Consider the following 23,117-nt stretch of genomic DNA (forward strand, 5'->3'; position numbering starts at 1 on the left):
AGCAATAATAATGACAGATGCATGAAACTAGTTCAAGTGGAATAAAACATTATACATTGAAGTATCTTCATCAATTGCAAGAACATGTCTCAATAAACCCAAAACTATTCTAACATTTTTTTCTGAATCGTATCTATCACCATGGGACACTATGGCTCCTTGTGTCTTTCGCTTCAACACATCCTTCACGACCTTTCTGTAACCGATCTCATTAGTAGCAATCACCAGTTTGATATCTCTACTTCAAAGTACATGCAATTCTATTGATCATATATATGTTTCCACTAAAATTTGATTATGAATGGTTGCTACAACACGACGAATTGTAACCATTTAATTTATACTAGATCTCGATCCGCGCAACCATGCGGATTTTGTTTTCATTTATTTTTATATAAATATTTTGTTTTCAATTCTAAATTGATATATATTATAATATATATGTGTCTATCAATTTTTAAAACATAATAAGTTTACTGTATATTTTTTTCATTGAATAGATTATTTCAAACTTTCACATGTATTTGTATCTTCTTATATATATATTTTCGGATTATTATTTCATTATTAAAATCGTAACTATATATATAAATATTAATAAAATATTATTTTATTATCATATTCAAAGATATTGTAACATTTCACAAATTTATAAAGTTTTTAAAAAATTAAACTTTTCGATTCATAGATTTATATTATCGAGTAAATAATTAAAAAGTTTTTGTTTAATTTTCAAAATAAACTATATAGTTTAAAATTTATTTACATTGGTTTAAGGTAGTAAAGATTAATCATTGTTAGATAATATGATTTTTGTTATTTAAAATTTTTTTTTTCTAATTTTAAAAGTTAACATCGATAAATATTTAAATATTTAGCGTATAGAGGTATAGTATTATAATATTAAATTATTTTTATTTAATTTATATTATATATAAATCCAATAGATCATCTATTGTTTAAATCCAATTATTGATAGCCCAATAAAAATTTATGATAGGTCCAAAATTTAAATGATAAGATTAGATATTAAATGTAACATGACTTTCTAGGAATATGTCCATTAGATCCATTTTTTAAAAAATCACACATGAATCAAGGCTGTGACTTCTGTTTTAATATATAAGATGAGATTATAAAGTAGATATATGTTTCATCATTAATATAGCTTAACATTATTTCTCAGTCTTGGTTAGCACAATGATTAATGCATAGTTAGATTAAGTGTATATGAAGCTTCATGGAAACCCGTACGAGAGAGGACGGTCACTAGATTGTACAATCAACAACTTAATTATATACATCAATTAATCTAAACCGTACGTTCTCATTAGTTTTGTAAAATCGAGAATCTAATCTTGTAAGAAAAAACTGTAGGTTTGTTGCCAGAACAAACATGGACCCATGTTCTATATGTCCCTAAGATGTGTTTCAATCTTAATTCACTTCTTTGTTGCACTATATTTTACAACTTTTATTTTATATATTTTATCTCGTTGAGATCTCCGTTGCCTCTGCTGCACTAGACATTACAGCTCACTGATCCGTATAATTCAAATTCTGTTTTTCTTTCTAATTTTTTGTTAAATTAATTGTATTTGGGTACAATACGCGTTGAAATCATCTAAACATATAAATATAAATGATACTATATGAATATTAATGTTTTGTTCCTAAAGATGCATGTAAGCATGTTCAAACATCCAAATGAATGACTAACATTTAAGCCATTATTGCTTTTAGAGCGTTCTTATGTTGCCTTTGTTTAAGTTACAATATTTTTTCCATGTAAACAGGTGTATTTACCACTACAAGAAAACAAGGAGATTCTGATGGCCGAAATCGTCAGAATAGACCGATTCCGACGAATTTCCGACGAACCCGTCCGTCGGTATAGTTTCATCGGAAAAAAAAAATTCGTCGGAATTTCGTCAGTACTTCCGACGACTTTCTGACGAATACCGAGAAACGTCATTCTGACGAACTTCCGACGATATTACGATGCGGACACACGAGACCAGAGTTCATCGGAAAAACTACGTACCAACGGAGAACGTTCCTCGGACAATTCCGACGTAGCGTGTTCCTCGGTGTATTCCGACAAACATTGGTCGTCGGAGTATACCGACGAACCTTGTTCGTCGGTATTTTCCGACGAAATGAGGTTCGTCGGTACATTCCGACGGATATATATCCGTCGGTATTTTTCCGACGACCCTGTCCGTCGGTATATACCAATTTTAAAAACGAATTGATTTTACATTTTTATATATTTTTTGATATTAATAAATTAAAAAAATCAGAAATTTAAAACTAATAATATTATATAATTTAAATTCATACAAACCGAAATAGGAAAAAAACATTCAGAAAGTTTAAAATTCATACAAACCGAAATAGAAAAAAAAAACATTCCGAAAGTTTTAAAAAGCCGAAATAAACTAAGATGAACTCGAAGACATCAAACGATCTAGCTTCTGCATAATCTCGGTGTTGAACTTCTTCTGGGATGCCAACTCAGCAAGGATAGTGGCATTCTCCGAACGGATAGTGGCATTCTCCGAAAGGATAGTGGTGTTCTGCTCCTCCAATGCCCCAATCCGTTCATCTTTGTCATGTAGCTCCTCGAGAATCATGGGATCGGCATACGGAGCTTGCGAAGAAGATGCCGGATACGAAGAAGCACGACGGGCCAACCCAACTAAACGGCCTCCTTTCCTTTTAGGAACCGCCTACAAAAATATTTAAAGTAAGTAAATAGGGACAAGTAAGTAATCGACATTATAAAAAAAATATATTAATAAAAAAAATTACCTTTTCAACCATCTCATTTATTTGCAATAGAGACAGGTTGGTTGAAGCTCCCGTAGAGTCGCCGTCATCAGAGAGAGGCTGAGATTGAGAAACTATCTCAGCTTCCACCAAATCAACTACACCTTTGATCACGGGGTCCTGAATTTGACCCGTCGTCTTGTTAGTGTGAGCCACCTTAATGAGTTGGAGACGATCAACGGGATTACCGTCATTTGCTTCGATCTAAAAAAACCGCCATTATTAGCCAAGAAATATATAAAATATTTATTTAAAAAATATAAAGATAAATAATAATAAAAAACTTACAAGTTCATCCTCCTTAGTAGACATGGAGCAAGCGCCGAGGTTGTGCACATACATACCTTTCCCGCCACGATCGCTCTTCCGGTTCCTGGAGTTCCTAGAAGACGTCTCTGCAGTTTCTTCCTTCTCCCAATGAGCTATCAACTGCTCCCACACCGTCCCGTTGATGAACCGTGGCTTCTTGTTCTTCTGCCAAACTGTCTTCCACGCGTTTATCTGCTTTGTGTAAGAGTCCATGGCCTTTTCGTTGAATTTCTTACGGACTGTTTCCGTAAGATCGGAGTGCCAGTTGAACTCTTGCTACAAAACAAACACAATTTAATAAGTAAATATATTTAAAAAAAATGTAAAAACTTTAAAAAAATGAAGAGTTACTATACCGCAAACTGACGAAACCACAACTCTCGTTCGTCGGAAGGGATCACACTCCACTTTGGATATCCAAAACGGAGCATGGAGTACATCATCTGGTTGATGCTCCGGCTAATGCCATTTTTCGACTTGGTGAACCTTTAAAAAAAATACAAGTTAGCAAGTTAATTAAAGGAAAAAATATAACGGTACAAATAAAAAAAATACTAACCAAGTGCTATGGCCTCGTCGTGGGTTGGGTTGGAGAAACGGGAGATGCTCTCGACCTGGTTGTTGAACCAATAGATGAACCGGCATGACCCCCGGATCCTGGTGAGCAGCAGCGTGAGGGGCAGCGGGAGCTGGAGCGGGAATATATGCGGGAACCGAGTCATGAGACGATCCCGATGCACGGGAACTGCTCACCGAACTACGTCGAAGACGGGCTGCGGGGCGGGCTTCATCCTCGGCCCTAAAAAAAAAATTAATACATCAAACATATTTTCAATTCATTTCTATTTTTAATGTTTTCATTTATATATTTACAAAAGGTTTTATAAACGTTTTTAAAAAAACTATTAAACCTTTTATTATACATAGTTTATTACTAGAAACTTATAAAAAATAATAAAAAAATTTAAATTTTTTTATTATACATGATTTATATATATATATATATGTATACAAAATTATAAAAAAATTATAAATATAGAAAAATCTTGTTAAAAAATTTATAAATGAAGAAAAATGTTGTTAAATATTTATATTATTTTTTTTTAAAAACATTTTATTATACATAATTTATTAGTGGAAACTTATAAAAAATTATAAAAAATTTTATAATTTTTATTATACATGATTTATATATATATATGTATACAAAATTATAAAAAATTTATAAATATAGAAAAATGTTGTTAAATATTTTTAAAAAATTTTAAAAACGTTTTATTATATATATTTCATTACTGGAAACTTGAAAAACGTTTTTAAAAATAAAAAAAAACGTTTTAAAAAATTAAAAAACGTTTTTAAAAATCAAAAAACGTTTTAAAAAATCAAAAAACGTTTTTAAAAATCAAAAAACGTTTTTAAAAATAAAAAAATGTTCCAAAAAAAACTAAAACAACAATCCAAACAACAATCCTAACTTATATATACTAAACTATCAATCAAACAACCTAAAATCCGAGATCTAACTTCCAAAACCCTAAACAATTGAGATTAAAGAAGGTTTGGGATGATTCTTACATGATTTAGGGTTTGGGGGAGGAATCGCCGGTGTAGAGGGAGGAATCGCCGGTGTAGAGAGAGGAATCGCCGGTGAATCGCCGGTGGAGAGAGGAATTTAGAGAGAGAGATGCGGAGATAACGAAGAAAGAAGAAGGAGGAGGGTTATTATATCAGACGATTCCGACGGACACGGGTTCGTCGGTATTCCGTCGGTATAATTAAAATATACCAAATGCCAATTCGCGAAAATTTTCAAGCGGTTTGGTTCTCCCGGGCAAATTGAAATTCCGACGGAATGTGTCCGTCAGTATATTCCGACGGACACATTCCGTCGGTATATTCCGACGGAATTCCGACGACTTAGTGTTTAGGGTGTTGATTTCAAGTTTCTAAATGCAAAATCCAAATCTTTGATAATATATATAGTATTTGCATAAAGATTTAACAATAAAAATGTTTTATAACACGATTTTACACAATAACATTTTTTGTAGTGTAAGCTTATATAAATATGATTGTATAAGTATATAATGTTAAGATGAGATGTTATGAAAACAATGATATGCATACATAAATATTTTAATGAGTTGTTATATTTGAACGGTTGCGATCTAATACTATACTAAACACTTATTATGTGTTATTTTCATAGTTTTGGCATCTAAATTTATAGATTTTTATGATTGAAACTTTATAGAAAAACACGTCGTCAGTATTTCGTCGGAAAATACCGACGATATTCCGACGAACTGGACAAGTTCGTCGGAATGTCGTCGGTATTGTCCGACGAAATACCGACGACCTTTCCAAATTTCAATGAAACCCATTGTCGTCGCTATATCGTCGGTATATTGCGAGGGATTTCCGACGGACAAAAAAAAAAAAAAAAAAAAAACTAATCAGAATCTTCTGAATCTTCATCAAACTCCCCAACATCGGCTTCCGGCTCTGAATGTACGACAGCATCATGTCCAAACACAGTCAAATTCTCAACGAGTTGAACATTTTCCAAATCTTCAACTGCCTGGGCGTTGCTGGTAGACTCTGGTTGCAATGGTTCATCATCATCAGAAGTTCCATCCACTCGTCCTCTTGGGTTGATTTGTGTTACAGTAACCCATGGATCGTCTCTGTACGTCACCCGAGGGTAACTGATGTAGCACACCTATACATATCAATTATACAAGTATTAGTAAAATATATAACATTAATTAATTATATTGGTAAAAAATTATGAATAGATTGACATACCTGATCAGCTTGCGAACCAAGAATGAAGGGATCATAATATTGAAGTTTCCGCCGCGAATGAACTGATGTAACACCAAACGCATCAATCTTCACTCCTCTATCTGGGGTGGTGTCATACCAATCACAATAGAATACTACACAACGCAATCCAACCATTCCAGGAAATTGGATTTCCAATATTTCTTTTATGTTGCCGTAGTAGACATCGTCACCAGAAGAAGATGAAACACCAGCATCATATGTTGTCTTAGAATGACCTTTCCTTGTGAATGCATATCCTCGCGTACAAAATTTAGGATATGATTTGACCACATAGTTTGGTCCCTGCACAAATTCGCGTATCCAATCATCGAACACAAGACCTCTGGCCAAACCATCATTCACCTATAAATTAAAAACATATATGATTGAAAAGTTAATTAGTTTATATATATTAAATTTAAACTAATCATTTGCATAGGGTAATATGATATATGACTCACATAACTACGAAGCCACGCAGCAAATCCGTTATCTCTAAGTTGTCGAAGCTCATCTTCTGTTGCATGCCTGTGAGTCATACGCAACTCCGCCATATATACACTATATACAAAAATATTATCAATATGAAATAAATTTATTGAATATTAATCTAACAATAAATGAATAAATATTTTTACCTCTCATATTGTAGAACATCTTCACAGTTGGTGAGCAAATATGTTTGCAAATGAGCGTGCTCAGTGTCCGTAAGTCTCCGCTTCGTGAATTTTCCACTAAGTCGTCCTATTTCCTTGAACATGCTTGGGACAGTAACATGATATGTTGCTCTCTCCCCTCTATCATCATGCCGAGCAGGTCTTCGGTGTTTTGTATGCACTTCTGGTGGAAAATAATTTTCAGCAAAGATTGCAGTTTCTTCATTGATCACCTGTGCCACTATAGATCCTTCCACCCTGCTTTGATTTTTGACCATCTTCTTCAGATGATGCATATAACGCTCAAAAATATACATCCATCTGTACTGCACAGGACCACCAAGTTCCAATTCTCTTGCGAGATGAATAGCAAGATGTTCCATTACATCAAAGAATGATGGAGGAAATATCTTCTCAAGGTTGCACATGCTGACTGGTGCGTTTGTCTTCAAATTATTAATACCCTCTTCAGTCACTACTCTGCTGCATAAGTCGCGGAAGAAAACACTAATTCCTACATAGATAAAAGACATAATTTTCGTAAGTATTAAGTTTTTATAAGCATAATTGTTAAATATAAAAATAAATTAAATTGTAAAAATATAATATACCTGCAATTGCTTCATGAACATTACGTGGCAATAATGCTGAAAAAGCAAACGGAAGGAGGCGCTGCATAATTACATGACAATCATGACTCTTCAAGCCAGTAAACTTTCCTTCGCTTCTATCAACGCAGTTCCCCAAATTTGATGCATATCCGTCAGGAAATTTCACTTTATCTGTAATCCAATCAAAGAACTCTTCTTTTCTAGCACCATCCAGCCGATAAATGGGAAAAGGGGCCGTACCGTTCTCATCAACGTGAAGTTCAGAACGATCACAAATATCGACTAAATCCAACCTTGACTTCAAATTATCCTTCGTTTTACCTTGGATGTTAAGGACTGTGTTCATCAGATTATCGAAGAAGTTCTTCTCAATATGCATGACATCTAAATTATGCCGCAATAGATGACTCTCCCAATATGGCAGATCCCAGAAAATACTCTTTTTGTGCCAGTTATGTAGCTCTCCAACCGCATTGACTCGAATGTTTTCATGTCCACCTACATCTGGCGTCCTTTCTGCATCAAAATACCTAAACTGCTTCAACAAATCTTTCCCACTAACTTCCTCAGGTGGACCATCAAACACCTGCTTGTTCTTCGTAAACGAAGTCTTACTCCTGCGGTATGGATGATCAGGTGGTAGAAATCGTCTGTGACAGTCAAACCAACACGTTTTCCTTCCGTTCTTTAGTTGGAAAGCATCTGTGTCATCTTGACAATATGGACATGATAGCTTCCCATGTGTTGTCCATCCAGATAACATACCATATGCTGGAAAGTCACTTATTGTCCACATAAGTACTGCCCGCATCTGAAAGTTTTCTTTGCGCGAAACATCGTATGTCTCAAAACCATGCGCCCATAGTTGTTGCAACTCATATATTAGTGGTTGAAGAAACACATCTAGTGATCTTTTAGGATGATCTGGCCCGGGGACGAGAATTGAGAGAAACAAAAACTCTCGTCGCATGCACAAGCTCGGCCGTAAGTTGTACGGTGTCACAATAACTGGCCATAGAGAATACTGTCTTCCATGCTTTCCAAATGGGCTGAAACCATCAGTAGATAATCCAAGATAAACATTTCTTCTCTCTTCCGCAAATTCTGGATATGTTGACTGGAAATGTTTCCAAGCCTTTGCATCTGAAGGATGTCTAATCTCACCATTTGTGGAATGCTCTGCATGCCATCTCATTGCTTTTGCTGTGCGCTCACACTGATACAACCTCTTCAATCTTTCCGTCAAAGGCAAATACCACATTCTTTTGAATGGGATCGGAACTCTTCCCCTCGTCTCCTGATAACGAGGTTTCCCACAAAATTTGCATACATTCCGTGTCTCATCCGCTCTCCAGTAGATCATGCAGTTGTCAATACATACATCTATCACTTCATACGGTAGTTGAAGACCTGCAACAAGTTTCTGAACCTCGTAGTATGAACCCGGTGCAAGGTTATCCTCAGGTAGAATACCTTTGACAAAATCAGTAATCGCATCCATACATTCTTCAGCCAAATTATAGTCTGTCTTAATACCCATTAATCTAGTTGCAGATGATAAGACTGAATGACCATCTCTACAATTTTGATACAAAGGTTGTTTTCCTGCATCCAACATGTCAAAAAATCTCCTAGATTCGGGGTTTGGTTCTTCCCCTCTATAATGATCATGTACCATCTGCTCAGTACCTACACCATAATCTATATCCGTTCTAGATTCTTCTAACCTAATATCAGGCTGAGGTTCACTAACAGGCTGAGGTTCGCTAGTACTACCATATTCATAACCAGTTTCCCCATGAAGGTACCAAACTTTATAATTACGTGAAAACCCTTTCATATACAAATGAGTCCAAACATCAAATTTTTTATAACCTTATTATTATTGCAAGAAGAGCAGGGACATCTTAACATACCACTTTTTGCATCCGGTTGCTGTTGAACAAGCCTCATGAATTCTCCAATCCCTTGAACGTATTCTTCCGTAAGCAAATTGGTGTTCGGATCCAAATGAGGTTTATCCATCCACGAACGATAATAAACTTCTGAAGACATGATTTTCACGGAATTGTTATGACTAAAGAGAATGAAGAGAGAATGAAGTGTGAATGAGTTGAATGAGGAGGGGTTGTATTTATAGGAAATTGCTTACGGACCTCCGACGACTTTCCGACGAAATTCCGACGGATGTAAAGCAGTCCGTCGGAATTCCGTCGGTATTGTCCAATCTCAAACGGCTATACAACGGTCATATATATTTGTCGGCAACGGTCACATGGTTCGTCGGAATTCCGTCGGAAATTACCGACGGAATTCCGACGACTTTACTGTTAATCGGAATGTCGTCGGAAATTCGTCGGAATATACCGACGAACTTCCGACGACTACAACGGTTACATTTTTTATCGGAATGTCGTCGAAAAGTCGTCGGAATATTCTGACGACCCTTGTTTCGTCGGAATTCCATCGGAAATGGCCGACGGAATTCCGACGACTTCATTTTTTTGGATTTGGTCGGTAATCCGTCACAAATCCGTCACAAATGTCCGACGACATTGATGTCCGTCGGAACCTCCGTCGGAATTCGGCGTGTTTTCTTGTACTGTACTTAGAACAATCGTTACCATAAACTTTTTGCGTTTTTGAAACATATATACAGTAACAACAAAATTTTCAAAATCGTCGGTATTATTGCATGTGGTTTCCTTTTCCTATCACGTATATCTTGGGACAAAAATATTTCTAGTTGCGATTAAGAATTGAGATCGATGCACGTTTCCAAATTAAAGTGGGTATTAATTATTAAACGCCACTAAAAACAACCTTGTTTTTTAACGCTAACTAAAAACAACCTTTGAACATAGTCTAATTCCATTTAGAGGTCATAAGGAAAAGAAACATTAACAATGACAGTAGCTGATTAATCTCTCGACAATGAGACAACCTGATTTTTAATATATCTATGTAAACGATAATACCATATTGTATACACATGTTGAATAATATTACAACTTGACCAAATTTGTTTCTCTTCTCCGTCCTTATATTTATATCAAAAGAAAAGATTCATGGAACTGGACCAGCCTGTTTGAATCTTATCCTATTCACAAATCTCCCCATATATAAATAAAGACCCTTCACCCCTAAAACCAAAACCATCATCAACTACTTTGAAACTTCCTAAGCAATAGATTGAGAGAAACCCGATTTCATTTCTAAGAAAATGGCTTTTTGGTCTGCTGAGAATGCTACTAAAGCCTATCTTAGTACATTGAAAACGGTAAGAAATTACTTCTTTGTATATTCGAATAAATTATAAGATCTCTCTAAGCCTAATTTAATTGGGTTTTGTTTAAAATATGAAATGGATCGAGTTTTTTTCTTCTTAATTTAATGTCACATTTTGACATATATGTGCATTTTCCAGGATCAAAGATCAAAAGAACCGAACGTGGCTGAGTTCATATCAGCTCTAGCCGCCGGAAACAACGCAAGAAAGATCGCCGTGGCTTGTGCCGGAGCAGCAAACACTGACATACTCGTTGCCCTGATCGCTGCCGCAAATCAAACGCGTGGTCAAGTGGTATGTGTTTTACGTGGCATCGAAGAACTGATCATATCCAAGAAAATGTTGGAACCATCAGAGATTCATCAGATACATTTCGTAGTGGGAGAATCTAGCGACACCAATTTAATTAATGATCATTTCGGTGAAGCTGATTTCGTCCTCGTGGATTGTAACCTCGTGGACCACCAAGATATCGTTAGAAAGATCGTTAATCACCATGAAGAAAACGCAAGAAGTGGCGGTGGAAGCGGTGTGGCGGTTGTGGTGGGTTATAACGCGTTTTCGAGAGGATCTTGGAGGTTTAGTGATGGAAGAAAAACACAGTTTTTACCAATAGGTGAAGGGTTGCTTGTGACGAGGGTCAACGATAATGGTAAGTATAATCAGAAGATGATGATGAACAAGAACAATCACCATTATCATCACCATGACCGTGTAAGAAAGAGTCATTGGGTGGTGAAAGTTGATAAGTGTACAGGAGAGGAGCATGTGTTTAGGGTTAGGGTTCCACAAGGAGAAGCCATTGTTGAAGCTTAATTTAAAGCTTACATACTATTGGATACTTTAGAGAAAAAGTCACCTCTGTGATGGTTCAGACGAGTGAGAGAGTTAGTATAAGAAGAATAGTTATTTGTATAAGTAATTAAAAGAAGTTTTGATTGGTGTTGGAGTGTTTTGTTTGTTTGGAGTCTTATTTACTTAAAGACTTCTTTTTCTTGTAAGTGTGAATATGAAGATTCGTGTTTCGTTTTTAATTTCTTTTAAATTTTGGAATTTGCTTTTGTCATTTCTTAAGCATGTGTACAGTACATAAGGATTCTTCATATTTTGGATGGTTAGCAAATAAACTAATAAAAAAAATGCACATCCGCGAAGATGGCATCTGAAACTAAAACAATGAAATTAGAACATTTAGTTAATTATGGTGTATTTTACATCTATGCAAGCAAATGTATTTTTATATTTCGTTTACAATATCTTCAAAGTTCAAACTAGATGTAGATGTATATGTACTATATATATATATGTCAGTATGCTTATGCTCTCATCTCGCCTAACGAGATATATGCTCATCACTTCTTCTTTTTTGTGCAACCAGATATATGCTCATTGCTTAAAACCATCATAAATTCATAATAACATTTTTAGATTGATGTTTAATGCTTATCAATTTACTTTTATAAGTCATAGATTTTAATGATTCGTTTGCATGCAGCACAATCTGCAAGACAATGATCAATCACGAACGACACATTACCCATAACCTTTCCTCTATCCCCATGACCGCCCCATTTCGTCTATCCTTCCCCACTGTAAAAGAAAATGATTTACACTCATTTATACTACTTTCGTTCGATAATAAGTTCACTGTTGCTATTTAGTTTTATATTTGTTATAACAATATCAGTCTATATTTTATTGTAGATTTTAAAACGGAATACACATTATATTCCTGCCATTTCAGATTGTTAATTGGAAAAAAATTATGTGTAGTAATGAAAAGTATAACAAAATTTTGTGTTGAAATTTTTAAATATTACTTATAATAAAACAGATGTAGTATATATAAAAGTTCAATCAAAACAAAATGAATTTAACAAAATTTTATATATCAATGAAAATAAGCTTACAAAAATTAATGGCGTGGTTAAAGTAAAATTATTTATCATAATTCTAAAAATACAATATCACACAAAAATAATACAAATAAATTTCATATAGTAGAATTTCATGTTAAAAAGTTATTTTCTAAGTGTTCTCATTATTTATGATAATATTTATTGATATTTACATGACAAGAAACACCAAAACCAACTTCAGTGAATATATATATATGCAAGATTTTGTTTTTGGAATACACATATATGTTGACAAAAAGGTTGTTGTATTTGCCCCAAAAAAAAAGGTCGTTGTAATGAATTGGGTCACATGTCGACGGAAAATGAATTGGGCTACATAGGCACAGACCATATAGTTTCAAGAAGATTAAGAGACCCACGTCAAAAGCCCATTAATTTTCTTCAATAGTAAACAGAACGATGATTCACTGAGAAAACAAACCCTAAGAAAAACCTGCCAGTTTCTGAGAGCAACAACCGTTACAATAAAATTATTCATTCATTACAACCAATTAACCCATCTAAAAATCTCAAACACATATGTATTTACCAAAAAAAAAAATTTGGTTAACATTTGACTAGATTTTTTTTTTGTAAAGACACCTATATGACTTGACATTACTATACAACTTGATATTTCAGATCACGTGGTACTGCTTCTACGAAATTTTGGATAAACATTGATATTTTGGGAGCAGACACAGTGATATGTGGCCAAAATGGAAATCTTGAAGATGACAATAGTCACATGCACTATTTAATTACGACTACAAGGACAATTAATCTTAAATGTTTGGGGAGTTTTTTTTTTAACGCTGATTTATTATGACATTACAATTATGAGAAAGATTACATAGACGATTTGACAACCGACAATATTACCTGTCTTACGAGGATCTACGCCTAACTGCATCAGCTGAGCCGTCCTATGAAGATCCACGTCTGACTGGATTTACTTGCACCATGTTGAAGATCCCTTGTAAGTCTTTCTTCCGTAGTCTGCAGTAATAAATCGTTCTCTCCGGAACTTGAAACCTGGATTTCCTGTATTTTGCAATAAATTGCATAGTCAGGGATTCGAACCCCAAACCTGGATGTAAAAGCCTTTAAATCTTAACCATTAGACTACGGTGTTTCCACGAATGTTCGGGGAGTTACGTCCACAATTTGGTTTCCACGATCGACATCTTTTAATCCTTTAATTGATTTTTGTAGTAATAGAAAACCTTTAATTGTTTTTATAAATAAATACATTTGTGTTTTCATTGCAGTTACAAGTTGTAACAAAGAATTTCATAAAAAGGTCTTATTGAATTCGTGTGACAAAAAAAAAGGTCTTATTGAATTCAAATACATCATTATAATAAATATTAAACACAAACGTAATTACACTTAAATAATATAGACCTACCATTTAAAACGAGAAGTCAGGACCATTAGATAGTATCAAGTGTCGACTCCATTTGAATCTGAAAGCGACCACGAATTACCCATGGAGGTACTAGATCATTCCAAATGTGATTAATGCTTTGTTCCAAATGTGATTAATGTTTTGATTAAACAACTTAATATGTTTGTCTCAAAACTACTAACTCCTTACGCACAATCAGTGTCTTAGCCGTATCCCGTATGTTGCTTTCACATGTTAGATACTTTTTTTTCTCTCTTCCATTTTCCTTTATAAAACAAAATATCTTCATTCATGCAACCAAATTCCCACTTGCATATTAAATAATTGTGCTTAAATAATATCTTTTTTTTTTTTTGCAAATATCATATAATTTCTCTATATAAAACGTCAGTTACATAGAACACTTCAACACATATATATATCATCACAACCATAATATCATAAAGCTCATAACATATATTTTAAAGAGATGGCTGAATCTTTTAGGGCTACTCATCACTTCCTCACATCTCTTCTCATAACCGCAGCCATAACCATAACCACACTCAAGTCGGTCCATACAACAGCAACAAACACAGAGTTCGTAAAATCATCATGCACAGTCACAACATACCCAAGACTCTGTGTCGCTTCACTCTCAACTCATGCCAGTCTCATCCAAACCAGCCCCAAGCTCATGGCTCACGCTGCTCTCAACATCACATTAGCGTCAGCTAAAGCCACATCAGTAATGATGGTGCGTCTCTCAAGTAGTAGCCAGCTCAAGCCGAGAGAAGTCTCGGCCATGAGAGACTGCGTGGAGGAGTTAGGTGACACGTTGGATGAGCTTCGAAAATCGATTGGTGAGATGGGCCAGCTAATTGGCTCGAGCTATGAGGTATACATGAGTGATATTCAGACATGGGTTAGTGCGGCTCTGACCGATGAGAACACGTGCACCGACGGATTTGAAGGAGATGACATGAATGGGAAGGTTAAGGTTTTTGTTAGAGAAAGGATTTTGGTTATTGCTCATTTAACGAGTAATGCTTTAGCTTTGATTAATCACTTTGCTTCTATTCATGGTTAGAAAGTTTCTGTTTGATTTTGTGTGTATAATATATATTCAAAGTATGTATTCGTCTGTGTATAATAATAATTCAATGTGTGTGTTCTTACGATTCCTGAATCAATAAGTACCAAATAAAGTATTTCCTGAAAATTAAAAAAAATGATTTTTTAATATTTTCCAACAAAATATCTTAGGCCTGTCCAATATGGTAAAACCGAACCATACCGAACCGAACCGAAATAGACAATATGATATGGTTTTGGTATATACCATATAAACCGAATGGATATGATTTTATAAAAATCGTAGGATTTGGATATGGTTTGGTTTATAACCGATTAAATCGATCAAAAGTAAAAACATGTAAATATGTACATATTTTATAACGTCAATGAAAAATATATTTGTTATATAAGTTATTCTTTTGTTAATAATTATTACCATTTTTATAGTAATAAAGAATCATAATTTGAAAAACACTTAAAATATAATTAAATAACAATTCATCGAGGCTTTTTATTTTTTTAGTCTTTTTCTTTTAATCATTTTGTTTTCTTTTAGCATTGATTAAATTGAAGTGAAGATTATAAATTTGATGGATAATAACTAGAAAAAATTCTTCACAATTTTTTTCTTATTTATAAACGAACAGAGTTTCACTCGACGAAGCATGACTTTGATGAACACTGAATATGAAAGAGTGGAAACATTTTCTTTCATACTTCTATTTTGTTTTTTTATTTTTATTTTCAAAATTTTGAGCTTTGATTATTTCATTTGAAGGTATAAGCGTTTTTATTTTTTTGTTCTTTTATTTGAAAATATAATATATTTTTAATAAATGACTGCGATGACAATATGACTCTAAAATTTATATAATATGATCTCAAACTAAATAATTATGTTTTGGTATAAAACCGAATAAATCGAAAACCGGCGGTATATAAACCGAACCGAACCGAAGTAAATATGGATTTAGAATGGTAGTTATATTTTTCTAACCGAAATACCGAAAAACTGAAAAAAACTGAACCGAAACCGAACCGATATCCGGATTGAACACCCCTAAAATATCTATACTTTTTTTTGTCAACAATAGTTATATAGATGCATCATTTTCATAAATCCAAAACTTTCCAATAAATGTTAGAAAAAAACACTTTCCAGTTAAGATACTAATTCAGTTCATTCAAATATCTTCTACTAGTGTTTTTGAAGTTGTACATTACATTGATCTTAATCAACATAGACTAGTATACATGCATGTACATAGAAAAAAATTCATGAAGAATCAATATGATAACAAAAATGCATTATTGTTCAAGTATTGTATACAACAAAAGTTTATTTTATTAATTTTTTATATATACATTTATGCTTTACTTCAAATAATACTATAAAATATTAGGAAACTCACGTGAAGAAAAGTGTCTTTTCTCCCACTTTTGTTGAATAATGGCAGACCAACTGCTTACGGTTGTTAGATTTACACATGGAATCTATCTTACACAATTCAGTACAGTATTAGTATCTTTTCAGGTTCAGAATTTTTGTTTTTAAATGATAAATGTAATTTACTATACTACATCATATTTGCAAACACTTTACAATAAAATGCTGATTCTGGTTAAGCATTTTCAACAAACCAGGTTTAGTACAATTCAACAAAGATCTTCCAGACTGAACCACAATACCAAACAAAGCACGAGCGTCTCTAAACTTCTTCTCTTCACACAAAATATAAATCAACCAGGTGTGACTAACGAGGCCAAAAATCAAGCCATGTCTTTAACTACTTTAATTGCTTCAATGGTCAATCTAGAGTAACAGAGAGACTTATATAGATGAACCGGCAGAAGCATTCTTGTTATCTCACAGAGAGTATCTAACATCCCAACAGCTTCATCCAAGTGACCATGACCGCACAATCCCTTAAACAATCTCTTGCAACACCAAATCCTTAAACCACTTCCTCTCGCTTTGACTTGTTCAAAATAAAGATACGCCTCAAGATACTCATCTTTATTACAAAGCTCATCAACTACTAAGCGACAAGCGTTGTTACTAGGAACATAACTAGAAGCTAGCACTCTATCTAAATCTGCTCTGGCCTCATCAAATCTCCTTAACTTAACCAAACAAAGAACCATTGCGTTCAAAACCGACGAGTCAGGAACAATACCGTTTCTTTGTTTCTATCTAAATGTGCTTGGTATACTTGGTCGGTTTAATGCGTACTTGATCAAATCGGTACACTTGGTCGAATCACTTTTAGGAATCTAAACCGGTTTTATTATTGCAAATCGTTACTAAGCTGTTAATAAAGTTTTAACTTTATTTCAATCCGTGACACTTTAATAGTTGCAATTACAATAAAACATCTATTTGAATCAACAATATTTATTAATTTATCAAATATTAATTTATAAATATTTACTGTATATTCTCATTTTTCAATAATATCTACCAACTAGAACTTTTATCTTTTTACAAAAAGAGGTAACTACAAATATATCTTAGTTTACTTCTTAGAAAATGTGTATGAGAGTCATAGAAACTGTCTAATTTGAGAAGATAATTAATACAATCGATTCCATATTGAATTAAGTACAATAATTCCGGTCCTTTATTTGTTTTAATTTCATATATAGTCATATGATTAATAGCTATACGTATCATTATTATTAAGCGTATGATATTTTCTAAAATAAGAGAATAAGAAAATTATATGAAAATGAGGGAGTTCTCCATAATAATTTAGAATTATAGGCAGGAATGATGACAAGCTGTGAAGGAAACGTATTCACAAAGTGCAAATATATGAAGCAATAAAAGTAAAAGAGGTGTGAATATTTTGGCAATTATTGACACTTGAGTTTATTTTTAAGGGGTAATTATATTATTTACGACTCTTGTGCACGGGTAATTTTAATAGCATCTACTTTCTTGTAACTAAAGACAGACACTTTGATTGGTTTAAACCTTACAAACAAGTTGACAAAAAAAAAAGCTTACAAACAAAATAAAAACATAGCAACGTTACGAAAATGCTACAATAATGCTCTTCATTTATGTTACTCGTTGCATGTCAATAATATGATTATTGAATAAAAGTCAATAATATCATGCCAACATTGCATTGCAAGAAAAGGTTTAATCAGTACACTAGAATAAAGGGTCAATCATGTCTATGTCTTGACACACTCTCGAAGATCTAAATTTTCTATTATATATAAATATATTATGATTTGCTTTAACAAGACAAAATCAAACTCTAGTGCGCCCTATGATTTAATTTGTATTTGTACGTTTGTTGTCGTCATACCCTAGGCATGTTTATTAGGATTCTTAGGATGAAATTTTTAACGTAATATAATAACTTTCTCTTAATTTTTAAAAACACATCGCAGGAATCTCTCAATAAACATGGCCAAATAATTAAAGCTTATATGACTATGAATACGTTTTCATGGTGGAATGAATTCCGCAACTCAACAATCAACCAATCATGAAATAATAGAAATTCACACCTCATCATCTGCTCTCTTCTTCTTTTGATTTTATTTCGAATATGCAATTATAAATGCTCGCCACTAATTAATCTTCCAAGCATTTATTCTCCGTAAAATTCAACGAGAACAGTCTACTTTCCACTGTTCTGGTCTTCTTATACTCGTTCGATTGTTCAAACGCGCGAATTCATCAAACAATATACTAATAACTCCTCTCTGTCTGCAAAATCATAACCATTAACCAATATATAATTATTATCGCTCTGGTCTCTATCAAAACTTGCTCTGTTTTATTTCTACACTTATCACTAGAGAGAAGAGAAAATGACATGATGAACCAAAAGAGAAAATGAAATAAATGGTTGTATTATACTCTTGCAACAATTCAAATCCATACATGTGTCATGTCATGTACATGAGGTATCGTCCAATAGAATGATAGCAGGTTACGCTAAGGCCCACTTATTAGACCGAAAAAGAAAGGTAGTTCGTTGGCCATGGACTTGACAGTAGCTAGGACCACGTCGGACTCAGGTCCAATCATCTACTTGCAAGTGGGACCAGCCCAGCGGCTTCAGCTACAAGATGAATTGGCGTGACTTTACCGGTTAGGATCAAACCAGCTTAACCGATTGCTTTTCAAGCTGCTTTGGGCAAAGAAAACGTGTGATATGATGGTTTTTGTTTATATACACTTTCTCAGTTTCCTGAATGTAAAACTTATTAATATCATTAGTACAATCGGTTTGTGGGTCTCCTCCAGACAACTATTTTCATGGATGCACTAGTATTAAATTTAAAGATTTTATGGTAAGATTTTATGGTGCACATACAAAAAATTGTGAAAGAATACATTAGTTTTCCACAAAATTATGGGTGCACAAACAGCCCCTATCTACACCCCAGCTTCGTCCCTGGTCTCATCATCCAATGAGATAATCTAAATGTTTATTTTGGATACAAATATACAATCAACCGTACTTGTTGATCGTGTGAAATGATTCTCTAGAGCAAAATGTTATGCTCGTAAAAATTACTGGAAATGTTTCATACAGAGCCACTCTTTCAAACTAATCGTTTAAGCTCTACTATTTTATTTCATTATTTTATATTATGCATGGATGTTTCTACTATATATATATACTGTACAATGTAAAATACCACCCCAGTAAATGAGTTAGCCATCCATATAGATTATGTACGTATTACTCACGAAGATAATGTGTTTATATATGTAAAAGATACTAAAATGATATAGAGATTGCAGGAATAATCATAGTGTTTGTAAGTGGAGAGTTGAAGATAGAAAGCGTACTGCTGAACCACCTTTTTATTTTATTTTTACATTAATAGAAATTTCGCAGACATATGAGAAAAAGAAAAATGCCATCAAAAAGAAAACGAGAGAAAGTCTAGCATTAGGTCATAATATTTCACCATAAAATCTAATGATTTATATGATCCTGTAATTTCTCTGATCATTGCTTTATTCGAGATTAAATCTATCAACCCCTGAACATATAAGTGTATAACGTCTTTAACAATTAAAAACTCGGTTAAGTTTTTGTCAAGCACACTGTATATAGTTATGTTGGGCGAAACTAAGAACCTCTCCTCATCGAGTGAGGACTCATTTGCGGTATTGATTTATCTGAATTCGATGTACCACCACAAAAGAAAATTTTGTTTTGTTGATTGAGATCACGAATTAAAAGACCAACGTGGTATGAGTATACGAACTGGGGCCAGCACCGAAGGCGATAGGGAGCTTTTTCATCGCGATGATGTTCCCTGTGTTATTACGTAACCACTCATGTCAAGCCACGTTATTTTATTACTGAATTTCTTTATTTATCTTACTGTTTTTTTCTTGAATCACATTTTCCCCCTTATAATATCACATATAAAAAGTGAAAACTTATGCAACACTTCTTCAGGTAGAGAAAGAGGAAGACAGTGATAGCTTAGTTAAAATCCAAATAGATTCTTATGTTAATAAAGTATTAGAGAAAAACACATAAATTAAAATGAGGACATTTCCTTTTGCATCATGAGAGTTTTTGTCTCTGTTTACATTTATATGCCTATAAATATGTGTACATATAAGCCTAGAGAATCCGCCATCATCGGAACACTCTTAAGTCTTTCATGACCTCAACATAAACAAGACAAGACGCTTTTGTCTCTTTATCTAAAATCTACGAAGAAGAACCAAAAGGAGGAAAAATTGAATATTCTTATAAATCTTGCATATATAAGAAGAAGACTCGAGTAAGTTTATTTCAGTATATAGAACCATTTGTGATTTATAACTCTCGTGATGTGATCAAATCTTTTATAGTATCAAAAATGTTTAACCTTCGTACGAGATCTTGAGTTATAAGTACAACTATTTTCTTCTTTTTCAGAAAAGTACAACTATTTTCTAAGACAACTACAATACTACATTGGTTTTCTCCTCCTTTCAATGGAAAAGTTTGTATCCTTATTTTCACGTATGAGATTTTTAATGTTGTTCATTGTTATTTTTCGTCCTTTTAGTAACATTTTCATCAAATGTAGAGTCAAATAGGAAAGAAATAAAAGATAGGAAGTAATTATTGTTTCATTCACGCAGATTATGGAAAGTTAGCTACTAGTTTGAACCCCTGCATACTATGATTATTGTTTTTTTCTTTTTAATATTTATGTGTGGAAATTCAATCTAGATATTATGAGTATATCAAACGTAACATTTTTTTCATAATGAAATGATACTTTACCCAGTGGCGGATCTAGAAGTTACTTCGATCCGGGACATACATATAATTTATCAACAATGTCAACAGAGGCATTTGTCAAAAATTTGAAAAAATACACTGAAATTTTAAAAACCATGGTGGGCAACTGCCCCACCCTTTGTCCATCTACATCCGCCACTGACTTTACCCATCTTTACGTGTGTGGAAAAGGAAGATACATCTCTATGTAAACTTACTTGAATACTTACTTTAGTTACATGCAAATATTTCTATTTACCGATGATAAATAAAGTATATGTTACAAATTGCCACATTGCAGAAAGAAAAATATCAAATGGAGAGTCTCTCACACATTCCTCCCGGCTATCGATTCCATCCGACCGATGAAGAACTCGTAGACTATTATCTTAAGAATAAAGTTGCATTCCCTGAAATGCAAGTTGATGTTATCAAAGATGTTGATCTCTACAAAATCGAGCCATGGGACATCCAAGGTATGCGTGTCCTTGCATGGTAACATACTAGTTGTTAAGGTTCAGATGTTTCTAATTCATATAATTAATTGATAATATATGCATTGCATTGCCTCGTGTTCTTTATATGTTAGATAGTAACTCACATTTTATATATAGTCGATAATGTTTTTTTTATAATATGCAGAGTTATGTGGAAGAGGGGCAGGAGAAAAGAGGGAATGGTATTTCTTTAGCTACAAGGACAAGAAGTATCCAACAGGGACACGGACAAATAGAGCAACAGGCTCGGGATTTTGGAAAGCAACAGGTCGAGACAAGGCCATATACTCGAAGCAAGAGCTTGTAGGAATGAGGAAAACTCTTGTGTTTTACAAAGGCCGTGCCCCAAATGGTCAAAAGTCCGATTGGATAATGCATGAATATCGACTTGAGACCGATGAAAATGGACCACCTCATGAGGAAGGATGGGTAGTTTGTCGCGCTTTCAAGAAGAAACTAACAACTATAAATAACAACAATCCAAGAACAATGATGGGATCATCATCAAGGCAAGACTCTAATTGGTTCAGACAGCAAATGGAAGTCGCTAATGGTAATTACTACCATCTTCCTGATCTTGAGGGTCCAATAATGTTTCAAGGCTCATCATCATCATCATTACATGATAATGATAATGACCATTATGGTGTTGTATTAAGCAATATCAACGCAGCACCAAGCACATTAATGCAACGAGATGATGAAGGTGATCATGGTCATATTATTACTAATGATGATGCTCATATGACCATGATGAACACAAATACTGATCATCATCATCATCATCAACCAGAACTACTACTCAATGATGACCATAATGATCAACTGATGGACTGGCAAACTCTTGACAAGCTTGTTGCTTCTCAGCTAATCTTGAGCCAAGAAGAGGAAGAAGTTAAGCAAGATCCTCCATCTAATAATGTTTCGAATGAAACATATAATCATATCTCTGAAGAGAAACCATCTTTCTCTTGGGCTCAAAATACACACACGTAAAACATGTGCGTAAATCGGAAGGCATATATGATATATATAATTAATTAATTAATTAATTGAGGGTCATCTTGCTTATTGATTATATTTTACACCAAATTGTTTATTTAATGTGTACACTGTTGAGAACAAAATGTACACTTTATAGTACTTTTGTGTTTGTAACTTTCTAGTTAAACACAACGCCCATACTTACTTCTACATTATGGTTATGTATTTACGTTATAGTACTTTTGTGTTTGTAACTTTCTAGTTAAACACAACGCCCATACTTACTTCTACATTATGTATTTACGTTAAACAGACACACGCAAGTTTTTTTTTTATAAGATTGCAAAAATAATGACACGAGCAGACTCAAAACATATGCAATCTGATAAAACTGAGACTACAAGTTTGGGAACACAAAGGGATAACACATGAACTGCTAAAACACAACACACTAAAGAAGACACAATAGACAAGAC

At 33.7% G+C, this 23,117-nt stretch overlaps 3 protein-coding genes across 4 annotated transcripts; all 3 read left to right on the forward strand.

Annotated features, from left to right (window-relative positions):
• The first annotated feature begins 10,316 nt into the window (after nt 1-10,316).
• BNAC09G05580D lies at nt 10,317-11,595 on the forward strand. The gene is made up of 2 exons (XM_013849863.3): nt 10,317-10,520; nt 10,668-11,595. The coding sequence occupies exons 1-2, from the start codon at nt 10,464-10,466 to the stop codon at nt 11,343-11,345; spliced, it is 735 nt and encodes a 244-aa protein (XP_013705317.1). The 5' UTR covers nt 10,317-10,463; the 3' UTR covers nt 11,346-11,595.
• Nucleotides 11,596-14,229: 2,634 nt separating this feature from the next.
• Nucleotides 14,230-14,998, forward strand: LOC106411303 (21 kDa protein). Its single transcript, XM_013852045.3, has one exon. The coding sequence runs from the start codon at nt 14,308-14,310 to the stop codon at nt 14,905-14,907; it is 600 nt and encodes a 199-aa protein (XP_013707499.1). The 5' UTR covers nt 14,230-14,307; the 3' UTR covers nt 14,908-14,998.
• A 445-nt stretch (nt 14,999-15,443) lies between these two features.
• On the forward strand, nt 15,444-22,853 carry LOC106409679 (NAC domain-containing protein 101). 2 transcript variants are annotated; one of them, XM_048769800.1, is made up of 3 exons: nt 15,445-20,672; nt 21,462-21,636; nt 21,803-22,853. In XM_048769800.1, exons 2-3 carry the CDS (start codon nt 21,477-21,479, stop codon nt 22,651-22,653), a joined length of 1,011 nt encoding a protein of 336 aa, XP_048625757.1. In that variant the 5' UTR covers nt 15,445-20,672; nt 21,462-21,476; the 3' UTR covers nt 22,654-22,853. The 2 variants fall into 2 exon arrangements, with proteins under 2 accessions (XP_013705716.2, XP_048625757.1); XM_013850262.3 differs by having other exon boundaries at nt 15,444-21,636.
• The last annotated feature ends 264 nt before the right edge of the window (nt 22,854-23,117 follow it).

Source organism: Brassica napus, chromosome C9 (assembly GCF_020379485.1).
Source record: "Brassica napus cultivar Da-Ae chromosome C9, Da-Ae, whole genome shotgun sequence".
In the NCBI taxonomy this organism is placed as follows: domain Eukaryota; kingdom Viridiplantae; phylum Streptophyta; class Magnoliopsida; order Brassicales; family Brassicaceae; genus Brassica; species Brassica napus.

Excerpts from the sequence above, each read along its gene's own strand:
- LOC106409679 (XM_013850262.3), top strand. The coding sequence starts at position 21,438 with ATGTTACAAATTGCCACATTGCAGAAAGAAAAATATCAAATGGAGAGT. Across the intron at positions 21,637-21,802 it reads CGAGCCATGGGACATCCAAG|AGTTATGTGGAAGAGGGGCA; the intron begins GTATGCGTGTCC and ends TATAATATGCAG.
- LOC106411303 (XM_013852045.3), top strand. The coding sequence starts at position 14,308 with ATGGCTGAATCTTTTAGGGCTACTCATCACTTCCTCACATCTCTTCTC.
- BNAC09G05580D (XM_013849863.3), top strand. The coding sequence starts at position 10,464 with ATGGCTTTTTGGTCTGCTGAGAATGCTACTAAAGCCTATCTTAGTACA. Across the intron at positions 10,521-10,667 it reads ATCTTAGTACATTGAAAACG|GATCAAAGATCAAAAGAACC; the intron begins GTAAGAAATTAC and ends TGCATTTTCCAG.